This window comes from Podarcis cretensis (genome assembly GCF_951804945.1).
Source record: "Podarcis cretensis genome assembly, chromosome: 9".
Lineage (NCBI taxonomy): Eukaryota > Metazoa > Chordata > Lepidosauria > Squamata > Lacertidae > Podarcis > Podarcis cretensis.
Window position 1 is genome coordinate 69,972,251 of NC_137178.1, and position 23,526 is coordinate 69,995,776.

Consider the following 23,526-nt stretch of genomic DNA (forward strand, 5'->3'; position numbering starts at 1 on the left):
TAAGTGGTTTTAGCAATAATGTGGTTAAGGGGTACGTAAAAATGGATTGTTAACATGTAAAAATGTAAAGTTATAATATATTATGACAAAGTATCAAGATAAATGCAAAAAGGGTAAGGACTTGCTGAAACAACTATTGAACTAGAATACAAAAGAGGGAGGTGTGAGGAGGTCAGGGAAATAAGTAAATGAAAGACAAGACATGGAAAGATTGAAATGTTTTTAATTGCTTTTTTGCTTTTTCTGGATTTTGTATTTTTTTGTTTTCTTTTTCTTTTTTCATCTTTGTAATTTTTTTGAAACTTTAATAAATATTATTATAAAAAAATATTTAAAAATACATTCGACACTTCTTAGCAGCTATGGATTTCGAATTATGCTCAGTAGACAATACCTGACATAACAGCAAACCCCTAGAGGCCAAGGTCCCTTCAGCCCCCCAATAAAATATCTGAGGGCACCGGGGGCCCTAAAGTTGATGGGCATTGCCATTCAAATGGTGCGGGTGTGCCCGTCATGCGATTATGTGGGACAGGGGTTACCTCCCCACCCCCCACAATATTTTATTCGAGTTGGCATCCCAATACATGAAATGCATGGTCTCATTTCCCATATCTGGGTTGTGTTTTGTTGTTTTTACAGAGCAGTTACTGGGACTGAATATCAGGAGCATGGTAAAAAGCAGAGAGGATGTAAACATCTCCCCCCCCCCCCCACACACACACATTGCAGTCCTAAAGTTGTTATTTCATATCAATTTGGCACAGAGAACAATTGCCCTCCCACAGCAAGGTGGCAGTTCATCAGCATGAAAATAAAAGATAAATTCCTTGGTCACAATCCTGATTCTCTTCCTGGCTCAGCTACTATTTAATTCGAAAAGAACCACATATTTCACATATCTAGTAGCGGGTTTTTTTTCTACACCAGAAAGAGCTTTTCCATTGTTGCTAATCCTGAAGTAGCATCTCCACCCCCATCATTCTGCCCGAACACTTAGGTCCAGTGCCGAGGACCTTCTGGTGGTTCCCTCACTGCAAGAAGTGAAGTAACGGGGAACCAGGCAGAAGGCCTTCTCGGTAGTGGCACCCGCCCTGTGGAACACCCTTCCACCAGATGTCAAAGAAAAAAACAACTACCAGACTTTTAAAAGACATCTGAAGGCAGCCCTGTTTAGGGAAGCTTTTAATATCTGAAGCACTATTGTATTTTAATATTTTGTTGGAAGCCGCCCAGAGTAGCTGGGGAAACCCAGCCAGATGGGCGGGGAATAATAATAATAATAATAATAATAATAATAATAATAATCTGAAGACCACTGCTCTTAGGGGTGTTATTCTTACCTTGAATATGAGAGTTTCCAGGTCAAAACTACAGACCTGCTTACAGAACTAGAGAAATCAGAAGTGGTAGTTTAAGCACTTTTAGGGGAGTACATAAAGCTCAGAGCTGAAGTTCATGTTTTGAACGAACTTGGGATCTACCCTTGGAATCTTAAATAAAAAGGATCTCAGCTTTCTCTCCACGTTCACTCCTTGCACGGGTGCTGCCATTCTTCAGCAAACACTATGCCGGCCCTCAGACCCTGCATCAAGCCCAAGATCATCAAGAAGAGGACCAAGAAGTCCATCCACCATCAATCTGATCGCTGTGTCAAAATTCAGTGTAACTGGCTGAAGCCCAGAGTTATTGACAACAGAAGGTTCAAGGGCCAAATCTTGATGGCCAGCATTGGGTATGGTAGCAGTAAGAAGACAAAGCACATGTTGCCTTTAGGATTCAGAAAGTTCCTTGTCCACAACGTCAAAGAGCTGGAGGTGCTGATGATGAGCAACAAGTCCTATTGTGCAGAGATTGCCTGCAATATTTCATCCAAGAATTGGAAGATTATTGTGGAAAGAGCTGCTCAGCTTGCTATCAAAGCCACCAATCTAAATGCCAGACTGCGCAGTGAGGAAAATGAAAAAATAGTTGCTCTTGTACAACTGTATTTAATAAAAAGTCAAAACGTGTTGGAAAAAAACAAAAAACAAAGGATCTCAGGTAGCAGTACCAAAGAAGCTATCGCTACACTGGGTAGTCTGACTCAGTTCAGATTCATATGTTCATTAAAGAGGTAAGAGTCGTGCCAAAATGAACACAATCAGTTCCACAGCTACTGGGAGTTTGAAAAGCAAATTACAGTGATGCCTCGGGTTAAGTACTTAATTCGTTCCAGAGGTCCGTTCTTAACCTGAAACTGTTCTTAACCTGAAGCACCACTTTAGCTAATGGGGCTTCCCACTGCTGCCGTGCCGACGGAGCACAGTTTCTGTTCTCATCCTGAAGCAAAGTTCTTAACCCAAGGTACTATTTCTGGGTTAGCGGAGTCTGTTACCTGAAGCGTATGTAACCCGAGGTACCACTGTATACTTCATGATTTTCATTAGGTCACCCACAAGTGATCGTGTTTGGAGTCACCCGGTGTGGTGTAGTGTGGTTAGACTGTTGGACTAGCATAAGGTTACCAGATTTTTTTCAGTGAATCCGGGAACACTTTTCAACTTCCTACTAAATAGATGGATTTTGTCAGGGAACTGATTTGTAAACCCAGGGACTGGCCCCCAAGAAACGGGGACATCTGGTAACCTTAGACTAGCACCTGGCAGACTAAAGTTCAACTCCCAACTCAGTCTACTGGGTGACCTTGGACCAGTCACTAAGTCTCAGCCTAACGTACCTCACAGGCTTCTTGTGAGATTAAATGGGGAGGGGAGAGAACTAAGAACACCACTTTGGACTCCTTGGAGACAAAGGTAGGGATACAAATTCAACAAATAAATAAATATTCCATAAATTCTGGAGATGATTAAGAAACACAAATGGCATTATTTGCTATTGACTATCAATTTGATTTCCAGTACAGTGGTACCTCAGGTTACATACGCTTCAGGTTACATATGCTTCAGGTTACAGACTCTGCTAACCCAGAAATAGTGCTTCAGGTTAAGAACTTTGCTTCAGGATGAGAACAGAAATCGTGCTCCGGCGGCATGGAGGCAGCAGGAGGCCCCGTTAGCTAAAGTGGTGCTTCAGGTTAAGAACAGTTTCAGGTTAAGTGCGGACCTCCAGAACGAATTAAGTACTTAACCTGAGGTACCACTGTATAATACTCAGCCCAAACCCCAGCCTCACTGAGTGGAACATAAACATGCCTCCAGCTTTTGAGCAGCTGAGATACAGAATTCTAATTTCACCTCACCGCTGACTCTCAATCTAAAAATAAACCGTAGATGCATCTCAAGATTCTCAAGTTCTGGTTTGTTTGAGCTGATTAACATACAATCAACCTTTGGCACAAAAGCTTAATTAAAACTCTTCATCAGAAATAGATAAGGAGAACTGGATCATTTGCAAAAGACCACAACTGTGGATCAGCCTCCCCTAGCTTATCACCCTGCAGCTGTTTTGGACAATAATTCCCTTCTCCAAAACATCTGGAGGGTGCAAGTTTGGGCATATGAAGACAAAGAAGAAACTTAAAAATTACTGTACCCCCTTCTGTCTTGTAACTTTGAACAGCAACATCATATTTATAATGTGTGTGTGTTTGGTGGGAGGGAAAGAAAGAACCTGCATTCCTGTAATCAAACTTTTTGTTTTGTATCAGTGTTTTCCTGCTTCAAATTAAATGGAACATACCAATCTCCTCTTTTTTTTGTCCGGGGGAGGGAGGGAGGAATTGCATGGGGAGTAACTTTCATTATCCTCTGTGGATTCTTCAATAATGGAGCCTTGTAGTAATGGCAGCCCATGTTGGTAGTGCCATTTTTGCCAATTTCCCATGAAAATAGCTCAAAAACGGCTCCCCTACCCCACCCCCACGATTTTGCCAAAACGGCTCAACAATTGTCTGGATTTCCACTGTTTGAAATACGGCAACCCAAAATTGTATTTTGTCTACCTGCCCCTCATATTGTCAGGTGAGAGCTGCATTCTGCAGCAATGCTAACAGGCTTCACAACCAAATCATTACACCCGTTTCAATCAAACTTAACCATGACTAATGTTAGCTGGATAATGTCTTATAAGATCCCAGGCTGGTACAGTATTTACTCCCCAGGATAAGTGAATATCTTCCTACCTCGCAACACCAAAACAGTTGCCACACTTTAAACTTACTCAAAACATCCCTGGGGGAATGAAGACTTGTTCACTTTTGGTTTCCAAAACAAGTAAAAGTACAGTAGCTAACTTGCAGAAAGATTTTTATGCTCCCCCCTCCCCTGTTTCAATGTGGCATAAAGAAAGTTCTGTTCTTGTTCTCTGTTAGGAATATTCACCTGAATGAAATTGCATGCATTTAAAGAGACACTTAAATTCAGGCACAAAATAGGTTTTTTTCTTCTTGGTTTCCAAAATATGTATAATGCACAGTTAAAAGTGAAGGGTGAACATATGCATTTTTTTTGCTTGCAGTATTTTGGTGAGCATTCTTTATTGTGATATATCAATTAATAACACAAAATATTAAAAAACCCCAACAAAAATAACAAATGTATATAAAAATATTGTAAAGCAATTTCCAGTTTTTCTGTCATTCTGGCCTGGTTGTGTTGGTCTCCAAGTTAACTGCTATTTCTCGTCTTAAACAAAGTTTGCTCTGGAATGGAACTAAAGGTCTCATCCATTATCAGTTCAACGGGATATTTTGGATTTGTTATAATTTTCTTTCTCTGCATGATACGGAAAAGAAGTTTGTGTTGTTCTCTTTGATAGTAATATAGGAGAGGAAAAAAAGTTATCCAGTGTGGAAACTGACCTACAGCTTTTTGTTTTATTGTTTAAAGTGCATATAGTGTTTTAAATATTTGTAGGGCTTGTGGTTTAATTCAGCAATGTTGCCTCAAAGCAAAGTTGTGTTCCACCGATTTTTATCTAGAAATGATATCAAACTGAAACAGAAACAGAAATATACTTTAAAGTTCATTGATGGAAGCTCATTGTTGCAGCTAATACCCAAACAACCTTGAAAGAATGGTTGAAGACACTTGGCACTTTCTTTCTTTTGCCCTGATTTCCTGGGGATAACAAACATGGAGCCATGCAAGTCATTGGGACATCTTCTTCAGCCTATTGGTCAGGGATATCATTCTACTTTCCCACCCCTAAGGCCAGCCCCGGGAGCCTGCATGGTAGATGAGCAATATTATCCCCATATGGTAGGTAGGGGTTGAGGGTGAGATATTAAAAAGGTAAAGGTAAAGGGACCCCTGACCATTAGGTCCAGTCATGGCCGACTCTGGGGTTGTGGCGCTCATCTCGCTTTATTGGCCGAGGGAGCCGGCGTACAGCTTCCGGGTCATAATAATAATAATTTTATTATTTATACCCCGCCCATCTGGCTGAGTTTCCCCAGCCACATGCTGGTCTGGCAAACCAGAGCAGCGCACGGAAATGCTGTTTACCTTCTGGCCGGAGCGGTACCTATTTATCTACTTGCACTTTGATGTGCTTTCGAACTCCTAGGTTGGCAGGAGCAGGGACTGAGCAACGGGAACTCACCCTGTTGCGGGGATTCGAATCGCCGACCTTCTGATCTGCAAGTCCTAGGCTCAGTGGTTTAACCCACAGTGCCACCCGCGTCCCTTGGTGAGATAATAGTCTTGCCTAAAATGGGTTGTCTGGAATGTGATTTGAACTGGAGCTTCCTGGCTCCCAGCAAATTCTCTTCTTAGCCACTACTTCTTCTCCAGCTACTGTAAACCTATTCAGTTTCTCCAAATGCCTGCTTACCCACAGATAAGGGATCATTTAATGACCGCTTTACTAATCCAGTACTTAGTTTTATCTTCAGAGTATCACATTTAACAGGTTCAGATCAAAATCCTTGACTTTAAAGAGAAGGCAAAGGCAGATGAGGACAAGCCCTTCTTGTTAATCCCATCAGACTTTACTACAGGAGGTCAGAAACCTTACGAGGCTATTTGATTTCAATAGCAACGTTAAATTACGACCGTTTCCTAATGGGGTATGTTAATGAAACGTGGTAGAATTTGGGTCAAAATTATCTACAGCTGCAGAAGACAGCAATGAAACGTTTCTTTAAAACTGCAGGTGTGTTTTTCTGCTGAACATGAATGGTTAGAGATACTGTCACTCAATAGGGGTGGGTGGATCACGCCTTGCAGGAACCTGGCTTCGACCACCTTGTTTGGCAACGACCTCATCCAGCCTCCTTATACTGCACTATCCTACTGATGTGTCACCTGCAAAATGCAGGATACCAATCACATATACAGTTTACATTTTAAAAAAATAGAAATTTGAAATATTTTATTGTCACTTGTACAACTTGTATGGGGACGCGGGTGGCGCTGTGGGTTAAACCACAGAGCCTAGGACTTGCCGATCAGAAGGTCGGCGGTTCGAATCCCTGCGACGGGGTGAGCTCCCGTTGCTCAGTCCCTGCTCCTGCCAATCTAGCAGTTCGAAAGCACGTCAAAGTGCAAGTAGATAAATAGGTAACGCTCTGGCCGGAAGGTAAACGGCGTTTCCGTGCGCTGCTCTGGTTCGCCAGAAGTGGCTTAGTCATGCTGGCCACATGACCCAGAAGCTGTACGCCAGCTCCCTCGGCCAATAAAGCGAGGTGAGCGCTGCAACCCCAGAGTCGGTCATGACTGGACCTAATGGTCAGGGGTCCCTTTACCTTTACCTTACAACTTGTATACAGTGAGATTACACAAGCACCCCCCCACTCAGCTCTCTTAGTCTTAATTCCCCTCGTTTACTGACCCACACCCACCAAACCTGTTGTTATCTTTTCATTCAGCAGCCTAACAGCCCACGGATAGAAGCTGTTCTTTACCCTGTTGGTGCGACTAATCATGCTTCTATATCTTCTGCCCAAGGGCAGGAGATCAAGAAAGTGCCGGCCAGGGTGCAAATCATCCCTGAGAATTTCCCTCACTCTCTTGAGGCAATGTTCTTCTGCTATTTCATCCAGCGGATTCACGGGACAGCCCATAATATCTTGTGCTGTATTCACCACCCTCTGTAGGCACTTCCTACATTGTCCTTGAACATAAATGTGAACGGATTCACAGACCTCAGAGAGGGCAAGTGGGTACATCATTCCCTTCCTCTGGGGAAGGACTGTAGCTCGGTAATACAGTGGTACCTCAGATTACAGATGCTTCAGGTTACAGACTCCGCTAACCCAGAAGTAGTACCTCTGGTTAAGAATTTTGCTTCAGGATGGGAACAGAAATCGTCAGGTGGCGTTGTGACGGTAGCGGAAGGCCCTATTAGCTAAAGTGGTACCTCAGGTTAAGAACAGTTTCAGGTTAAGAACGGACCTCCAGAATGAATTATGGTAAATTCTTAATTTGAGGTACCACTGTACAGAATGCTGAAGCCCAAGTTCAACCCATAGCATTTTAATAGGTCTAAATTTTCACTCACACTTATTCTGTGTGCACAGTTCTCTCTGCTGATAGTGTGCCCTGGCTTTGAAGCCCAGGTCGCTGATTTACGTTGGAGCACAGGCTGATGGATGGAGACGGCTCAGCTGGGGCTTGGCAGCTGGCCTTCCGGCCCTCTGCATGCCAACAGTTGCACCCCTCCCAAGCCTCCTCGAGAGGAGAGTGATCCTCACAGATACTTGGGAGTGAAGTTGCACCCCCTCCCAAGCCTCTGAGGGAGGAAGGAGAGTGATCCTTGCAGAGCCTTGGGAGGGAAGCTGCGCGCCTGCCACCCATATGGTTGGCAGGGCGCAGCTTCCATCCTAAGCCTCTGCGGGGATCACTCTCCTCACCAGGAGACTTGGGAGGGAAGCTGCACGCATGCCAGCCTTATGTTTGGCGAGGTGCAGCTTCCATCCTAAGCTTCTACGGGGATTGCTCTCCTCCCGAGGAGGTTTGGGAGAGAAGCTGCCAGCCTTATGGTTGGGGGGTGCAGCTGGCGGGCATGCAGGGAAAGGGGAGGCTGCCGGCAAAGCCGCACAGCTCCCCCACTTGCTGGGGCACCCCTGAGAGGCTGGCGTCCTGGCACGACGCACCACTAAGCCCTATGGGAAAGACGGCTCTGCTTGCCAATGACACACTTATCTTGTTACGGTAATTGCACAGTGAAAGCCACAATGATGATCCACGGATCATTCAGCCTCTGCTCACGACCAGTGCCTGCTTGCTGCCAGGGGAAAAACTTGTGAAAGAGTTGCTGGATGGTGAGTGAGCTGGGATTGGGCAAAAATCTGTGGCACAGTTTCTTAGGGCTATTGTGATTGGTGGATAGAGGCGGGGAAGAGTGCAAACAGCTCATATGCTTATTATTATTTTTAAATGTAAGGAATTCCTTCCACATGCCCTCTACTTTTTAACTGAAAAGAACTTCTAATTGCTTTCAATGACTATCAAGTTTAGAGGACTCTCCCGCTGCTTATAGGTAGGGTTTTCAGTGAATCTTGCCTTATGAGTTTGGGAAGTCGAACTTGGAAGTCGAACAGCGGAAATTGCTAAGGGAATTGCCACTATGATGAGCACAACAGCTCAGCCTCCAATGATTTAGTTAGTGCTAGGGTTGTGTGATCCTTTCTTTTCACATCATTATATATTAGCAGCTACATACTTGTGAGATATGAAAATGCTGGTCCCAAGACCCTGGGGTCCTGGGACCCTCAAAATAAAATTGGAGCAAAGTTGGTGAAGCAGCAAAAAAGTTTATGTAGTGATCACAAGAAACATAATTGCAAGGATGGGTGTCCAAACGAGGCACACCCAATTTCAGTAAAACACAAGCATATAACCCCTTCATCTGAGCGCAAATCCCACCCTTGCCTACCATTGGTTGGGACGTGCAAGGTTCACAGCCTATCATAAGCACCTAATTAAAACACTAAATTCTCCTATCCTAATGCCATTTACCTTCGCCGGAGCGGTACCTATTTATCTACTTGAACGGCATGCTTTTGAACTGCTGGGTTGGCAGGAGCTGGGACCGAACAACGGGAGCTCACCGCATCGCAGGGATTTCGAACCGCCGACCATTCGATTGGCAAGCCCAAGCGGCACAGTGGTTTAACCCACAGCACCCACGTCCCTGAAAGGTGTCAAAGTCAAATGCAAAAGGATTCATATAGAAGCAGCGACCAAGGAACACCTCTGTGCTTGGGGCCTGCTTATGGACTTTCCATGGTTGGCAACTGTGAGAAAAGGATGTTGAACAAGAAGGGCCATTGGTGTGATCCTACAGACTCCTTTTATGTTCATTAATTTGATGAAGTTGGCTGTAGAGTATAAAGCCTCATGCAGGAGGTAGTTAGTCTTTAGGGTTTCACAGGACTCTGTTTTTTGTGCTCGCTGCAACACAGCCACCCTCCTGGACTTCAACCCATGGAGAAGGTGCCCTGTATGTTAATTCTCTAAAAGGACTACCTGTTTACTGCCAAGGTCTTTGTTACAATCCACAGCAACAAACATTGCTTGCTGTACATGCCAAAGATGTTGCACAGGTGTCAGATACAAATTAGGTTTCAGGCTTCAAGGGAGGCAAGACTCTTAAGACAATTGAATCATCTAGGAAATACCATATATACTCGAGTGTAAGCTGACCCGAATATAAGCCGAGGCACCTAATTTTAGCACAAAAAACTGGGAAAACATATTGACTCGAGTATCAGCCAGTTCACCACACCACAAACCGGGTGGTGGTGGCGGCAGCGGCAGCGGCGGAGGAAGAAGAAGCAGCCCGAAAGGGCTCCTTTCAGGCTGCTTGTCCCGCCACCCGCCTCTTACAAGGGCAGGCATAGGAACCTGATTGGGAGAGGCACAGCGCAGCGCAGCGTCTCTCCCAACCGTGGCTCCTGTGCCTGCCCTTGTAAGAGGCGGGTGGCGGGACCAGCGGCGAGAAAAGGCTCCTTTCTCACCTCTCGACCCTCCACCACCGCCCGCCTCATTCAAGTATAAACTGAGGGGGGATAAAAAGTATGCTGAAAAAGTCGGCTTATACTCGAGTATATACGGTATATCCTTTGGGCTAAGTGAAACTTGACATGTAAAAAGTCATTTTTTTAAAAGTATTCAAGGAGGACAGAGGAGGTTTCAAAGCAAATGTTAGATGGCGATCTGCCATGGATGCTTCAGTTGAGATTCCTGCATTGCAAGGGTTTGGACTAGATGACCCTTGGGAGCCCTTCCAACTCTGCAATCCTATGCTATGCTATGATAGCAGTAATATAGAAGCAGCAGGCTAATCTTTGCAACCAGGCAGAGAGCCTTCTCGGTAGTGGCTCCTGCCCTTCGGAATGCCCTCCCATCAAATGTCAAGGAAATCAACAACTATCTGATTTTTAGAAGACATCTGAAGGCAACCCTGTTTAGAGAAGTTTTTAATGTTTGATGTTTTATTGTGTTTTTAATATTCTGTTGGGAACTGCCCAGAGTGGCTGGGGTATAAATAATGAATTATTATTATTATTAAAAGGTAAAGGTACCCCTGCCCGTACGGGCCAGTCTTGACAGACTCTGGGGTTGTGCGCCCATCTCACTTAAGAGGCCAAGGGCCAGCGCTGTCCGGAGACACTTCCGGGTCACGTGGCCAGCGTGACATCGCTGCTCTGGCGAACCAGAGCCGCACACGGAAACGCCGTTTACCTTCCCGCTGGTAAGCGGTCCCTATTTATCTACTTGCACCCCGGAGGTGCTTTCGAGCTGCTAGGTTGGCATAATAATAATAATAATAATTAATTATATGCAAATCTATTGATCAAATAAAGATATGCAAGATAAAGGGGCGTTAGCCCTCAAAGTTCTGTGAATGTTCCAACAAACTAGACATATAACATTAAATTCCAGGGGTTTTTTTTTGGGGGGGGGGTGAACTTTACCAAAAGCACCATGATTAAAAAGCAAAGCAAACAAACAAAAATCCCCCATTTAAACACAGCAGATTTAAATCCTAGCTGAAGCGGCCCATCCCTCGTGCAGGCATCAAGAAAAAGGAATGCAGATTAGTAATCCTTAGAAAAGCAGAATGAGATACAAAACCAGTGCAATTGTTACAATCTGTGCTTTCATCAAGTGTGGATGATCCTTGGAGATTACAGCATGAGGCAAGTGTACTGCGAAGCTTCCAGTGGATTCCTGCTTGGATCACACACTGCAGTTTAGGGACTGTGGACCTGGGAAGAGAGTGCCAGTGCCAGGCACATGCTGCGGAAATCTGTCATTTGTTAAGAAGTGGTAATAGACTGATGCCAAATACTGTATGTTACTACTGGCAAAACAGCTCACACATAAGCCAACCATAAGCAATAGCATGCCAATTATTGGGGTGGGGTGGGGAATGAATATTTACCGGTATATATTGTAAGACATCACCTTGCCAACAAAGGTCCGTATAGTTAAAGCTGTGGTTTTCCCAGTAGTGATGTATGGAAGTGAGAGCAGGACCATAAAGAAGGCTGATCGCCGAATAATTGATGCTTTTGAATTACGGTGTTGGAGGAGACTCTTGAGAGTCCCATGGGCTGCAAGAAGATCAATCCTATCCATTCTGAAGGAAATCAGCCCTGAGTGCTCACTGGAAGGACAGATCATGAAGCTGAGGCTCCAATATTTTGGCCACCTCATGAGAAGAGAAGACTCCCTGGAAAAGACCCTGATGTTGGGAAAGATTGAGGGCACAAGGAGAAGGGGACAACAGAGGACGAGATGGTTGGACAGTGTTCTCGAAGCTACCAGCATGAATTTGACCAAACTGGGGGAGGCAGTGGAAGACAGGAGTGCCTGGAGTGCTCTGGTCCATGGGGTCACGAAGAGTCGGACACGACTAAACGACCAAACTACAACAAAAACTGTCCTATGATCCTTGGGTGAAGGGTGGTCTAGAAATTTAATAAAGAGTAACAATAATACATTCATTTAATTTAGATTTCAGCCCCACTCTTCACAACAGCTCTCCAAGTTTTAACACAATTATATTGACATAAATTAATATTCATTGCTGTTAACCATATTCCTAAATATTTGACTTTCTTCTCCATGGTCAAGCCAGTAAAAGGTAAAGGTAAAGGCACCCCTGACCATTAGATCCAGTCAGGGGTGACTCTTAGGTTGCGTGCTCTTCTGGCTCTATAGGCCAAGAGGGCCGACGTTTGTCCGCAGACAGCTTCCAGGTCATGTGGCCAGCATGACTAAGCTGCTTCTGGCGAACCAGAGCAGTGTATGGAAACGCTGTTTACCTTCCCGCTGGAGCGGTACCTATTTATCTACTTGCACTTGACATGCTTTCGAACTGCTAGGTGGGCAGGAGCTGGGACTGAGAAACGGGAGCTCACCCCGTCGCGGGGAGTCGAACTGCAGACGTTCCGATAGGCAAGCCCAAGGCTCAGTGGTTTAGACTACAGTGCCACCTGCATCCCTATCAAGCCAGTAAGGTAAAGATAAAGGGACCTCTGACCATTAGGTCCAGTCGTGCCCGACTCTGGGGTTGCGGCGCTCATCTCACTTTATTGGCTGAGGGAGCTGGCGTACAGCTTCCAGGTCATGTGGCCAGCATGACTAAGCCACTTCTGGCGAACCAGAACAATACAACGGAAACGCTGTTTACCTTCCCACTGGAGTGGTACCTATTTATCTACTTCTACTTTGACGTGCTTTCAAACTGCTAGGTTGGCAGGAGCCGGGACCGAGCAATGGGAGCTCACCCCGTCGCGGGGATTCGAACCACCGACCTTCTGATCAGCAAGTCCTAGGCTTTGTTGTTTAACCCACAGCACCACCCGCGTCAAGCCAGTACTTAACTCTAAATCCTTCTTCACATGATCTTTCATATTTTTCACCAACATTTTAGTTTTACTCTTATTTAATCTAAAGCCTGGTACTATTCTCCAATAGATTCCCATGGTTCTTCTACAGATAACATCACGTTGTCCTTTTGGATTGGTGTGATGATCCAGTCCAGATACCCCTTTCCCTTCCTCACTTTCCCTCAAATTGCACCCCAAAACAAAACATTAACATATAACTGCTTTTATTCAGTGACTAACATCAATAAATCCCCTACAGAAAACCTTCTTAAGTTTCCTAACAAGCATTGTTTGCACTACTTTTGAAATATCTGCAAAACCAGGCTTCCTGTGATGGCCAATTCTACTATTCTAGGTCTGCTACTGAGATAGACTAATTCACACACCTTTCCAGTTTGTACTTTGTGCCAAGATAGTGTTACCATCAAGGAACTAGTGAAACATTGGTCAAACAATAGTCAAGTATTTCACATAGTGATTTATCAGAACAATAACAGAGATGTGTGTTTATGTTAAACGACAATCACTATTATCATTTTCAAGACTCTTCCAAAAGCTGCAGGGCACCACTTCCGATGCCAGGGAGACTTTTCCACACAGCAAAGCTCAGTAATTGTCCTGGCTTTGGCTCACCTCTGCCAATGGGATGGTGGTTTGGGAACATCTGCTGGAACTTTGGGTTCCAGTCCTGAGACTCATGGCCAGTATGAGTGTAGATCATGGAAATGGAGAATGGTTGGTATGCCTCCTCCATGAGGGTAGTATCATGAGAAAGGGCCTTTTCTGTGGTGGCTCCCTGTTTATGGAACACTCTCCCCAAGGAGATTTGTCTGGTACCCTTAGGTTATGGTTACCAGATTTTTTTCAAGGAATCCGAGGACACTTTAAAAAAAATAAATTCATGCTTTATTATTTTAGGAAAGGGTTGCCCAGAGTTCTTGCCCTTTTTTAGAGGGGGGAACCCCAAAGTTGTAGGGCGTGCACCTTGACACAAGGCAGGTGGAGAAGCCATCTACAAACACGCAAACGCCCCCCAAAAAGAGGTTGGGGGGAGAGAGAGATTGAGTAAAGGCAGACGCTGGTCTTGGAAAAACACGCATTAAAACACACACACTCTCTCTCAAGCAGTGGACTATCCTTCCACTGGAAAAAAAATCAAAAGGAGTAAAAAAATTGTACATTCTAGTGAAAACATTAATTATTCTTTACTTTATATAAACTTAATTAATTATGTTACTAAATTCATTGCACATTGCACCAACATTACATTCAAACTTTCCACCTCTTTGAATTTTTCAAGAATGCACTTGTAAAACACCCCTTCTGAAACTTTACCTTAACTGAAAGTCTTAAAGCGAAAGTGCTGTTAAAAGAAGAATCAAAACATACCCAGAAATACTAGAAACCTGTGCTGCCAAGCCAACAAACTTTGGGATCATACATGCTTCTTCTTCCAAGTGAACTAAGTGTGCTTTCTCAGTCTGTTGCTTAACAACCTTACAATTCACTGTCAAGCAGCCAGCTTTTGTAGTGGTTTAAACCTAAGCAAATCATACAGAAACAGAGTAGCCTATCCCATAATGTAAGGACAGTTACAAATTTGAGTCTCTACCAATATGCTGAACTTTTAAACACTGCCTTTTTGAAAGATAGATGAATCTGTCATAGCAATCATGCCACTGAAATGAAATCACCAGGTCCTATTAATATATCTGCAAATGTATACAGTTATTTATACCGAAGAGAATGCCTTCTTTCTAATGGATACATAAGCCTCCCCAAATAATCTTCTTTATATACAGTAAATGTGCTGGGTGCCACAATTGTGGAAGGCACTGTAGTCTCTGGTGCTGATTATATGTGGGTTTCCTAAACACACAGCACCAAAAACAAAAACAGTCTGCCATGAACTTTCTTCTCATGCAAAAAATACTACATTTCTTTAAAGGGTTATATAAACAGAATTACTTTATGCTGTGCCAGAGCAGCAAACTTACATCTTGCTGGTTTTGTTTTTACCGGTTAGACTGTAAAACCTTAATCTACTCACAGAATAAGTTTCTGGTGTCAAGTGCACAGATAGCCTATAATGCACAATTACGGAATATGTTGAAAACACACCAGGGCATTTCAGCTTGGTGCCTTGAAAAACTAGAGAGAACAATACCTTTGTGTTACTTTCCATGTAGAGAAGCAGTTTCTGGACTACACTAAATATGCAGATGATGTGCTGAACAAAACAAAAAGATCAACTGTTTTACCGACTTGTGTTACAACAGGAAAAAACTATACAGAAACTAAAAATCCACACAATTCATTTTATCTGTCATATGTGCTATATCCAGAATATACTGAGTTGGATGAGACTACAATAAATAAAGCACTTGACAATTAAAATGTGAAGCAGCACAACTCCCCTCGGCCAAAGACAAATTAACTTTTCTCAAACAAAGTTTAAATGTTTTGAATGTTTACCGTACAGCATATTTAAGTAAAGCAATTACGATTATATAGTTGCCACAACCCTCACTGTCATCCAACTTTTGACCTGCCAGAGCACATTTTGGAGGTGATTATTTGAAAATCTTTTCCTTTTTTTGCCAGCCTGTTCATACAAATTCAACGAAGCATGGCTAATACCGTTATCAGAAACATTAGCCAAAGTTTTCTTCCCCCACACCTATTCTCCTAAAGGGCTTGGGAATATTTGCAGTGACTGTCACAGTTCAGCTGCAAGAAACCAGTGATGGGGAGGGGTGGGGGAAGCTTCCAGTTGTAGTATCTACCCTGAAATACTCCTGCTGTGTGTGCTGCCCTGAAAGTAGCATCTTAAAAGGTCTCATTAACAGGTGCCCTTCATAACACTCCTCAAGAACCGCCACTTAGAGAAACAGAAAACAATGAGAAGCCACTCTCTTACCTTCTATGCCCGAGTCAATCAGCCCAAACTGTTCCAACACCTTAACAAAGAGCACAATCATGACCAAGACGGCTATCATTTCAAGCCCTTCGAGGTTCATGGCGAGTTAGGTCATGGTCTGGCTCAGCCACAGAGGGAAGAACTCGTCTGCCTGGCTCTCTTTGTAAAGCCATTAAACTACATTAAGAAATCTACAGCAAGGGAAAGGGGGGGAAAGAGAGAGGGAGACCGGGTGACTGACTGACAGAGAGTGTGAATGTGTTCGGTCTACACTAACCGAGGCCAGAAGTGGCAGCTGGATAAAGTCCAGCCTGTCAGGCTTATCCATTTGCTCATTATCACTCTGACACACCAACAACAGCCATGCATGCAGGAAAGTACCGATTGCCCTGAGGCCGGAGTGGTCATCCAGCAAACGTCCCTGGCAGAATATGACGCGTCTTGAAGTGATAGCAGCACGCCTGGGAATATTCCCCCCTCCCCTTCGTCTCTCTTATGCCAGCATCACCGATACCGGAGCATTGTTTGGATATTCAGTTGCCTGGGTAACGGGTAATAGACGCTAAGTAATATGTGGACTTGCATTGGACATTGAGGGACTAGGAAGCTTTGCACCAAAGTTGCGAATGGTCAAGAGATTTTCCTTTTCTGGAAACAAATGCAAGCTTCTCTATAAAATGCAAATATCCTTGAAGAACCAATCTGGGCCATTGGTGGATTTGGGCAACCATATGCCCTGACTGTGTATGCACCCAAATTGGGAAGAGCATTTGAGCACAATCAGAAATCTGGAATGCAAGGGAGTGGCTCCCATGGTAAGTAGAACAGTCTTGTACAGTGATATCTCTGGTTATGTACTTAATTTGTTCCGGAGGTCCGTTCTTAACCTGAAACTGTTCTTAACCCGAGGTACCACTTTAGCTAATGGGGCCTCCTGCTGCCGCCACACCACCACCGCACAATTTCTGTTCTCATACTGAAGCAAAGTTCTTAACCCGAGATACTATTTCTGGGTTAGTGGAGTCTGTAACCTGAAGCGTCTGTAACCTGAGGTACCACTGTAGTTCCCAACAAAACTGGAACTGGGGACACGACCCCCCCAAACCACGGTCTGATATCTTAAAGCCATACAGACCTTACATCTGCATTACAAAACTCAAAAGATACCATCCCAACATTGCTTTCTAGAAAGCATGACTAAAATCTCTAGCCTTTACTTTTGAGTGATTTTTTTTTATTGAAACACTACTGATAATAATGGAACATGGGTGGCGCTGTGGGTTAAACCACAGAGCCTAGGACTTGCCGATCAGAAGGTCGGCGGTTCAAATCTCTGTGACAGGGTGAGCTCCCGTTGCTCGGTCCCAGCTCCTGCCATCCTAGCAGTTTGAAAGGACATCAAAGTGCAAGTAGATAAATAGGTACTGCTCCGGCGGGAAGGTAAACGGCATTTCTGTGTACTGCTCTGGTTCGCCAAAAGCTGCTTAGTCATGCTGGCCACATGACCTGGAAGCTGTACGCCGGTTCCCTCTGCCAATAAAGCGAGATGAGCACTGCAACCCCAGAATCGGCCACAACTGGACCTAATGGGCAGGGGTCCCTTTACCTTTACTGATAATAACAATAACAACAACAACAACAACAATAATAATAATAATAATCAGCAAGCATTTTGCTTGTGAGCTATATTTCATTGCAGGGAATGTGCCGTCCTACCATAGGTTTTTGGAATCTGCAAGTATTGAATCAGGGACCTTTACTTGGTATCCCCACCATGGTAGTTGCTTGCTAGAGGGTAGGCTGGCTGGCCTACTTCTAATGTATTTCAGTGTCACCACGATGGACGGGCAGGGGACTGTACCTGCAATTACCAGCAGGGACCAGGTGATACAAGAAACCAATGACATTCTACTTGGTCCTGTAAGCTTCTTAGTTTGGATGGGCTCCTCTCAGACTGCCCACCTTTGTCTACTTGCACTGCAGCCCAGCTTGTCTCCACACTGCCAAATTGGACAAAATCTCATGCAGAGAATTCTTAGCAACTATAGAACTATAACTGCCCAGGGTCCTTGAGGGAAAGTCGGGACACTTGAACTAGTTTAAAATCTATTCACTTAAGGGATAATACATTTTCAAGGAGATTTGTCTTATGCAGTGATGTGAATGGGCCTGTGAGCAAATCGTAAACAGGCTGTCTGAGTCACAACAGACGCCGATGTTACACACAAAAGCTTTTCAGACCAACGTCCACATTTAGAGCTCTTCACTTACAGCAAAATCACAAAAGTAATCAATTGAAATGTTTCCAAGTGTTCATGGGAGGCTGAAGGGACTTAAGCACAACATTCCTGAAAAATTACAGCAATAGTATACCAACACTTTTGAAAGCGTTACTGCATATATCAAATGCATACTGTGCCTTAATGACCTAGATTAATCATTGCAGATACGCAAGCCTCGTTACAGCTACTAAAATTTCAATTTCGTTGCTTTGACCTTTCTGGGGAAATTAAAACAATAATCCAAGCCATGCGTACTTTGTGCATGATAAATGTTTAAAAATGAGTTAAGGTACCTCAGGTTCACAAATCTCCCTGTCATAAAAGAGTGAAGCCTGTCTGACAGATCTAAATCACGTGGGAGGGTTTCTCTTATGCCAGGGGTGGGGAAACTTTCAAGCCTGGTGGGCCTGGTGGCTGCCTTCTACACCCCTCCCAGGCCAAGTTTGGCAGCTGTGGGTAACATTTTTTCTCACTACATGGTCCTGAACTTTGTTAAATCTTCAGAAGCTGTGCTCAGTCACACATTAATGTCACACATTAAAAACTTCCCTAAACAGGGCTGCCTTCAGATGTCTTCTAAATGTCTTCTAGATGAGTGGGGTATAAATAATTAAAGTTATTATTATTATTATTATTATTATTATTATTATTAAATAAGACATCCCTATTTTCATCAGAGAAATGTTGGAGGGTTTGCAGGTGTAGGGCAGGTAGGCATCGTGTGGCTAAAATGGCAGACCAAATGGGGAGACCTAGCATGCCCATTTAGACCTGCGGGCTGCAGGGTTCCCATCCCAGGGCCGACCCCCCTATGAGACAAGTTGAGGTCACTGCCTCGGGTGGCAGGATCCATAGGGGCAGCAGATCTGGCATGCAAGGAATGCATCACTTTCTGCTACAGCAAGTGGTGGCTGTGGTATACTCCTTGTTGATCGGATCTGCACCCTACCCCTGATTTCACATCTATAGAGGCTTCCTGGAAATATAAGGTGCTCCTTGTCTCCACCCACACCTAAGGAGGAAATGTAAGGGGCTGCCCTCTAGGGTCTCCTGGGATCTGTACACAATTGGCATGATTCAGAGCATGCTACAACCCTTCCCCAACAGCCTTTGATTCCCACATCAACTGTTGGATAAGGTTGATTTGATTCCCTCCTCCCTTGTTCCAACTCTTCCTTCCTGGTGGTGCCATTTGGTGGTTCACCTCAGGTACCAAAATGTCTTAGACCCACACCTGCTCAGAATTCCAGATAGTAATCACCAGCACTTTGCATTGGTCCTGGAAGCTACTAGACAACGGGTACACCTGCAAATAAGACTGACGTGTTTTCAGCAACTCGCCCTCATCAAGAAATAAGCTACCACAGTTGGTCTTTAAAAGATAGCTTGACAAAGAGTGCATGAAATCCAAATGTATAAAGCTAATGAGCTGCCACTTTAGGGTCACAAAATTCCGCCTCACAGAGATATGTTGTTGTTTAAATGTTTGACTTCAAAAAACACAAAGCAAAAACCTAACATAGTTTAAAACTAACTTAATAAATGATAGCTCAAGGTAGAGCCAGTTTCAGCCCATGTAAAAGTGCTGCTTAATGAAAATTAAGAAGATTGACTGAGTAGCAGATTCATATATCTTGTTGTTGTTGGCATGATTCTCCTAGATGGGCTACCTTATCAGGTTGGCGAATCCCACCTGCCCCCACATCCCTTTACAGCACATGCAGAAACCGCCTTCATGGATGTAGGACCCACTACTGGTCCTGTCCACTCAATCTGCTGGATCTTGACTTCGTGTTTGGGGGAAGTCCCTAACTCACCGAGGGTTTAAGGCCCATCAGCCACTCTCACCTGGTTTAGCCAGCCAGTCAAAACCATTCCCAAGGTGTGGCTGCTGTCACATGCTGACAGGTTCTAGTAGCCACAGGGGAGAGCCGAGTGGAGGGTGAGGACCAAAGATGGACAAGCTACATCAGAAGGAGCATGGCATGTCCCCCACCAGAGGTACCACCCCTCCCCTAACACCCCTAACACCCCTCCCACTAAATAGTAGATAAACAACTTGTTGGAAACATGTCCGGGAAGGCCGCCAACTTCCCAAGTCATGGGGGCGTCACTCCGGTGGTCCTCCCTGGCTATAAATCTCCATCAGTCCAGAAAGACCAGTGATAAGCGACCCCTCTCTCCTGAGAGGAGCACGCTCGTCTTCTGACATATCATTGCAGAAGAAAGAGTCAATCATAGTTCTAAAACTAAAGCAGAGACATCACCTTGCCAACAAAGGTCCGTATAGTTAAAGCTATGGTTTTCCCTGCAGTGATATATGGAAGTGAGAGCTGGACCATAAAGAAGGTTGACCGCCGAAGAATTGATGCTTTTGAAATATGGTGCTGGGGGAGACTCTTGAGAGTCCCATGGACTGCAAGAAGATCAAACCTATCCATTCTGAAGGAAATCAGCCTTGAGTGCTCACTGGAAGGACAGATCCTGAAGCTGAGGCTCCAATACTTTGGCCACCTCATGAGAAGAGAAGACTCCCTGGAAAAGACCCTGATGTTGGGAAAGATTGAGGGCACAAGGAGAAGGGGACAACAGAGGACGAGATGGTGGGACAGTGTTCTCGAAGCTACCAGCATGAGTCTGACTAAACTGCGGGAGGCAGCGGAAGACAGAAGTGCCTGGTGTGCTCTGGTCCATGCGGTCATGAAGAGTCGGACATGACTAAACGACTAAACAAGAACAACAAATATACAGAGAATTCATCAGCATGTCTGTATACTTTGAGCACCAGTACAGAACAGCATCACAAACAGAAGTGAAACCAACTTCCAACAGTACTGAGACTTCCTGTCTCATTCTCTCTCAGACACTCAAATGATATACACAAAACATAGTGCTACTGCTGGAGTAGCACAGATGGATAAAAAAGAGAGCCAGTGTGGTGTAGTGGTTAAGAGCGGTAGTCTCGTAATCTGGTGAACCGGGTTCGCTTCCCCGTTCCTCCACATGCAGCTGCTGGGTGACCTTGGGCCAGTCACACTTCTTTGAAGTCTCTCAGCCCCACTCACCTCACAGAGTGTTTGTTGTGGGGGAGGAAGGGAAAGGAGAATGTTAGTCACTTTGAGACTCCTTAAAGGGAGTGAAAGGTGGGATATCAAATCCAAATTCTTCTTCTTCTAACACAACTATCCCCCCACCCCCACTTTAAACCTCCCCATCTTGTGTCAGATCAGTTGCAACAAAACATAAGAGGGGGTTCAGCGTCCTCCTTCAGTGATGGTCAGCCATCTCTCCTTTCCCTTCAGAGGGGAGCAGTAGCCAGGCAAAACAGGAAGATGGTAGCAAAAGTTTTAACCCCCCGCCATCCCACCCAGTGACTATTATATGGATGCTGTCATACAAAACTTCTACCAATCAAGAGTCTGAATCCTCCTGAAACAAGATGTTCTGTGGTCAAATACGCTACTAAGTCCAAAGAATTTATGGGTCTGTTTATCCCACAATGAACTTGTAAACTCTCATGATGAGTGAATGCATCACAGCATTTATAGCTTTGCCATCTCTATTCTTCTATAATGTAAATCTTAGAGGATTAAATGGAAAGGATTACAAACAAGAATAAATAGTTAAAGATCTCTGCAGGGTCTTGTTCTAATTTTTCTTTAATCCCAAAATACCAAAGGATTTTGATTTTAAAAGTAAAAATCCTGTATACAGAATGCACTTTGATTTTCTTTTTATAAAAATAAGCTATTTCTTTTTTTGCTGCTGTCGATTTTAATCACCCTTTAAACATTTTACATGCCTGATTTGGCTGTGATTTTTATCAATAATTTTATTTTAGAAAATCATTTTATATTTTTGTAAACCACTTAGATGTGTTTGTAAGTAAATTTTTCTGTTGAATCTGCCCATAGTGCAGCTAAGTGCTTTCAGAACCTGGACTTAATGGTTTTAATGCTCCCCCACTGCCCGCCCTGGTTGTGCTTTTCTTCTCCTCCCCCACCTCCACTTCCTGATTCAACAAACATTGGCCAAACCACCAAAAAGGGGGAAAGAGATACTCTGAGGCTACGTGTCAAGGGGTCAAGGGGTCAAGGGGTCAAGGGAGCCCTTCCCAGGCACACCTCTGGGGTCTCCCCTCACCAATGATCCCAGGCTTCCACATTAGCACATGTTTGTGTTCTGTTTGTTTATTTACACTCCAAAAAGCATAATCACTCCCAATCAGATTATTTGTTCTAATCAGGACTTCCAAGGAAAAGCAGCCTTTTTCACTTAGAAATCTTTATTTTGTAGCTGAAAGATTAAAGCTCTCTCTCTCTCTCTCTCTCTCTCTCTCTCTCTCTCTCTCTCTCTCTGTGTGTGTGTGTGTGTGTGTGTGTATGTGTGTTGTTTGTTTGATCCTCTACTAACACATAAAGGGGGAAAATGTAGGCATCAAAGTGACCTTGAAGTCATTTGTAGCGCAGATAAGGATGTAGTAGTTACTAAGATTTGCTTGCCCTCTTGCTCAAATAAGGGACACGGGTGGCTCTGTGGGTTAAACCACAGAGCCTAGGACTTGCCGATCAGAAGGTTGGCGGTTCGAATCCCCGTGATGGGGTGAGCTCCCGTTGCTCCGTCCCTGCTCCTGCCAACCTAGCAGTTCGAAAGCACGTCAAAGTGCAAGTAGATAAATAGGTACCGCCCCGGCGGGAAGGTAAACGGCATATCCGTGCACTGCTCTGGTTTGCCAGAAGCAGCTTTGTCATGCTGGCCACATGACCCGGAAGCTGTACGCTGGCTCCCTCAGCCAATAAAGCGAGATGAGTGCTGCAACCCCAGAGTCGGCTACGACTGAACCTAATGGTCAGGGGTCCCTTTACCTTTACCTTGCTCAAATGGCTAGAAAAGCAATTGCATGCTTCAGAGAAATTAACTTAACCCTTGTATTTAACACATTCCTGCCATCACTGCAAGGACTTTTGGATATGCACCAGAACCTCCTCTCTCTCCTTGACTTCCATTAGGTTTCCACATGGGCTTCTCAAGTCATAGCAATGGATTCTCCTGGAGAGCAAAAACTCTTCCCATCTCCAGCTAGAAGAGAAGACTGGTTATTCTTTCCTATTAACCCCCAGTCAGGGGAAGGGCAGAGAATGCAGAACACTGATTTATGAATGGTTCTTTTCTTTCAGAATTACTCATCCATTGAAAGACATCTCATTAACATAATAGACCACTCTGTCAGCACCATCATAATAAAAAAAATCTTCCAGTAGCACTTTAGAGACCAACTAAGTTTGTTATTGGTATGAGCGATAACAAACTTAGTTGGTCTCTAAGGTGCTACTGGAAGGAATTTTTAAAATTTTGTTTAGACTATGGCAGACCAACATGGCTACCTACCTGTAGCTAGGGCCATCAAAGTAATCTCTTGAGGGTCCACTTGTTCCATTAACCCTCCCCTCACCAAATCTCACACTCACAGCCAAGAATCATGGGGCTCTGATAGCAAACTAACTTCCTAAACTTATAAACCCATGTTCTTTAAAGGG

The 23,526-nt window shown here is 44.2% G+C and overlaps 1 protein-coding gene and 1 pseudogene across 10 annotated transcripts in view; one reads left to right on the top strand and one right to left on the bottom strand.

The window, feature by feature from the left end:
- Positions 1 to 23,526, bottom strand: part of KCNIP4 (potassium voltage-gated channel interacting protein 4) — a 447,477-nt gene that overhangs the window by 179,746 nt on the left and 244,205 nt on the right. Inside the window, exon 1 of one of the 9 annotated variants that reach the window (XM_079989858.1) lies at positions 16,089 to 16,170. The exons of 6 other annotated variants lie outside the window; for them this stretch is intronic. Coding sequence is in view for 1 of the 3 variants with exons in the window: in XM_079989863.1 (XP_079845989.1) it covers positions 15,708 to 15,807 (100 nt within the window). In the remaining 2 variants the exon portion in view is untranslated. Of the gene's footprint in view, positions 1 to 15,707; positions 15,959 to 15,984; positions 16,036 to 16,088; positions 16,171 to 23,526 lie in introns of those variants that run through there. 2 more of the 9 variants (XM_079989859.1, XM_079989863.1) reach the window with 2 other exon arrangements.
- LOC307224101 (large ribosomal subunit protein eL32 pseudogene) lies at positions 1,518 to 2,120 on the top strand (annotated as a pseudogene). Its single transcript has one exon. The product of its transcript is annotated as a large ribosomal subunit protein eL32 pseudogene (transcript).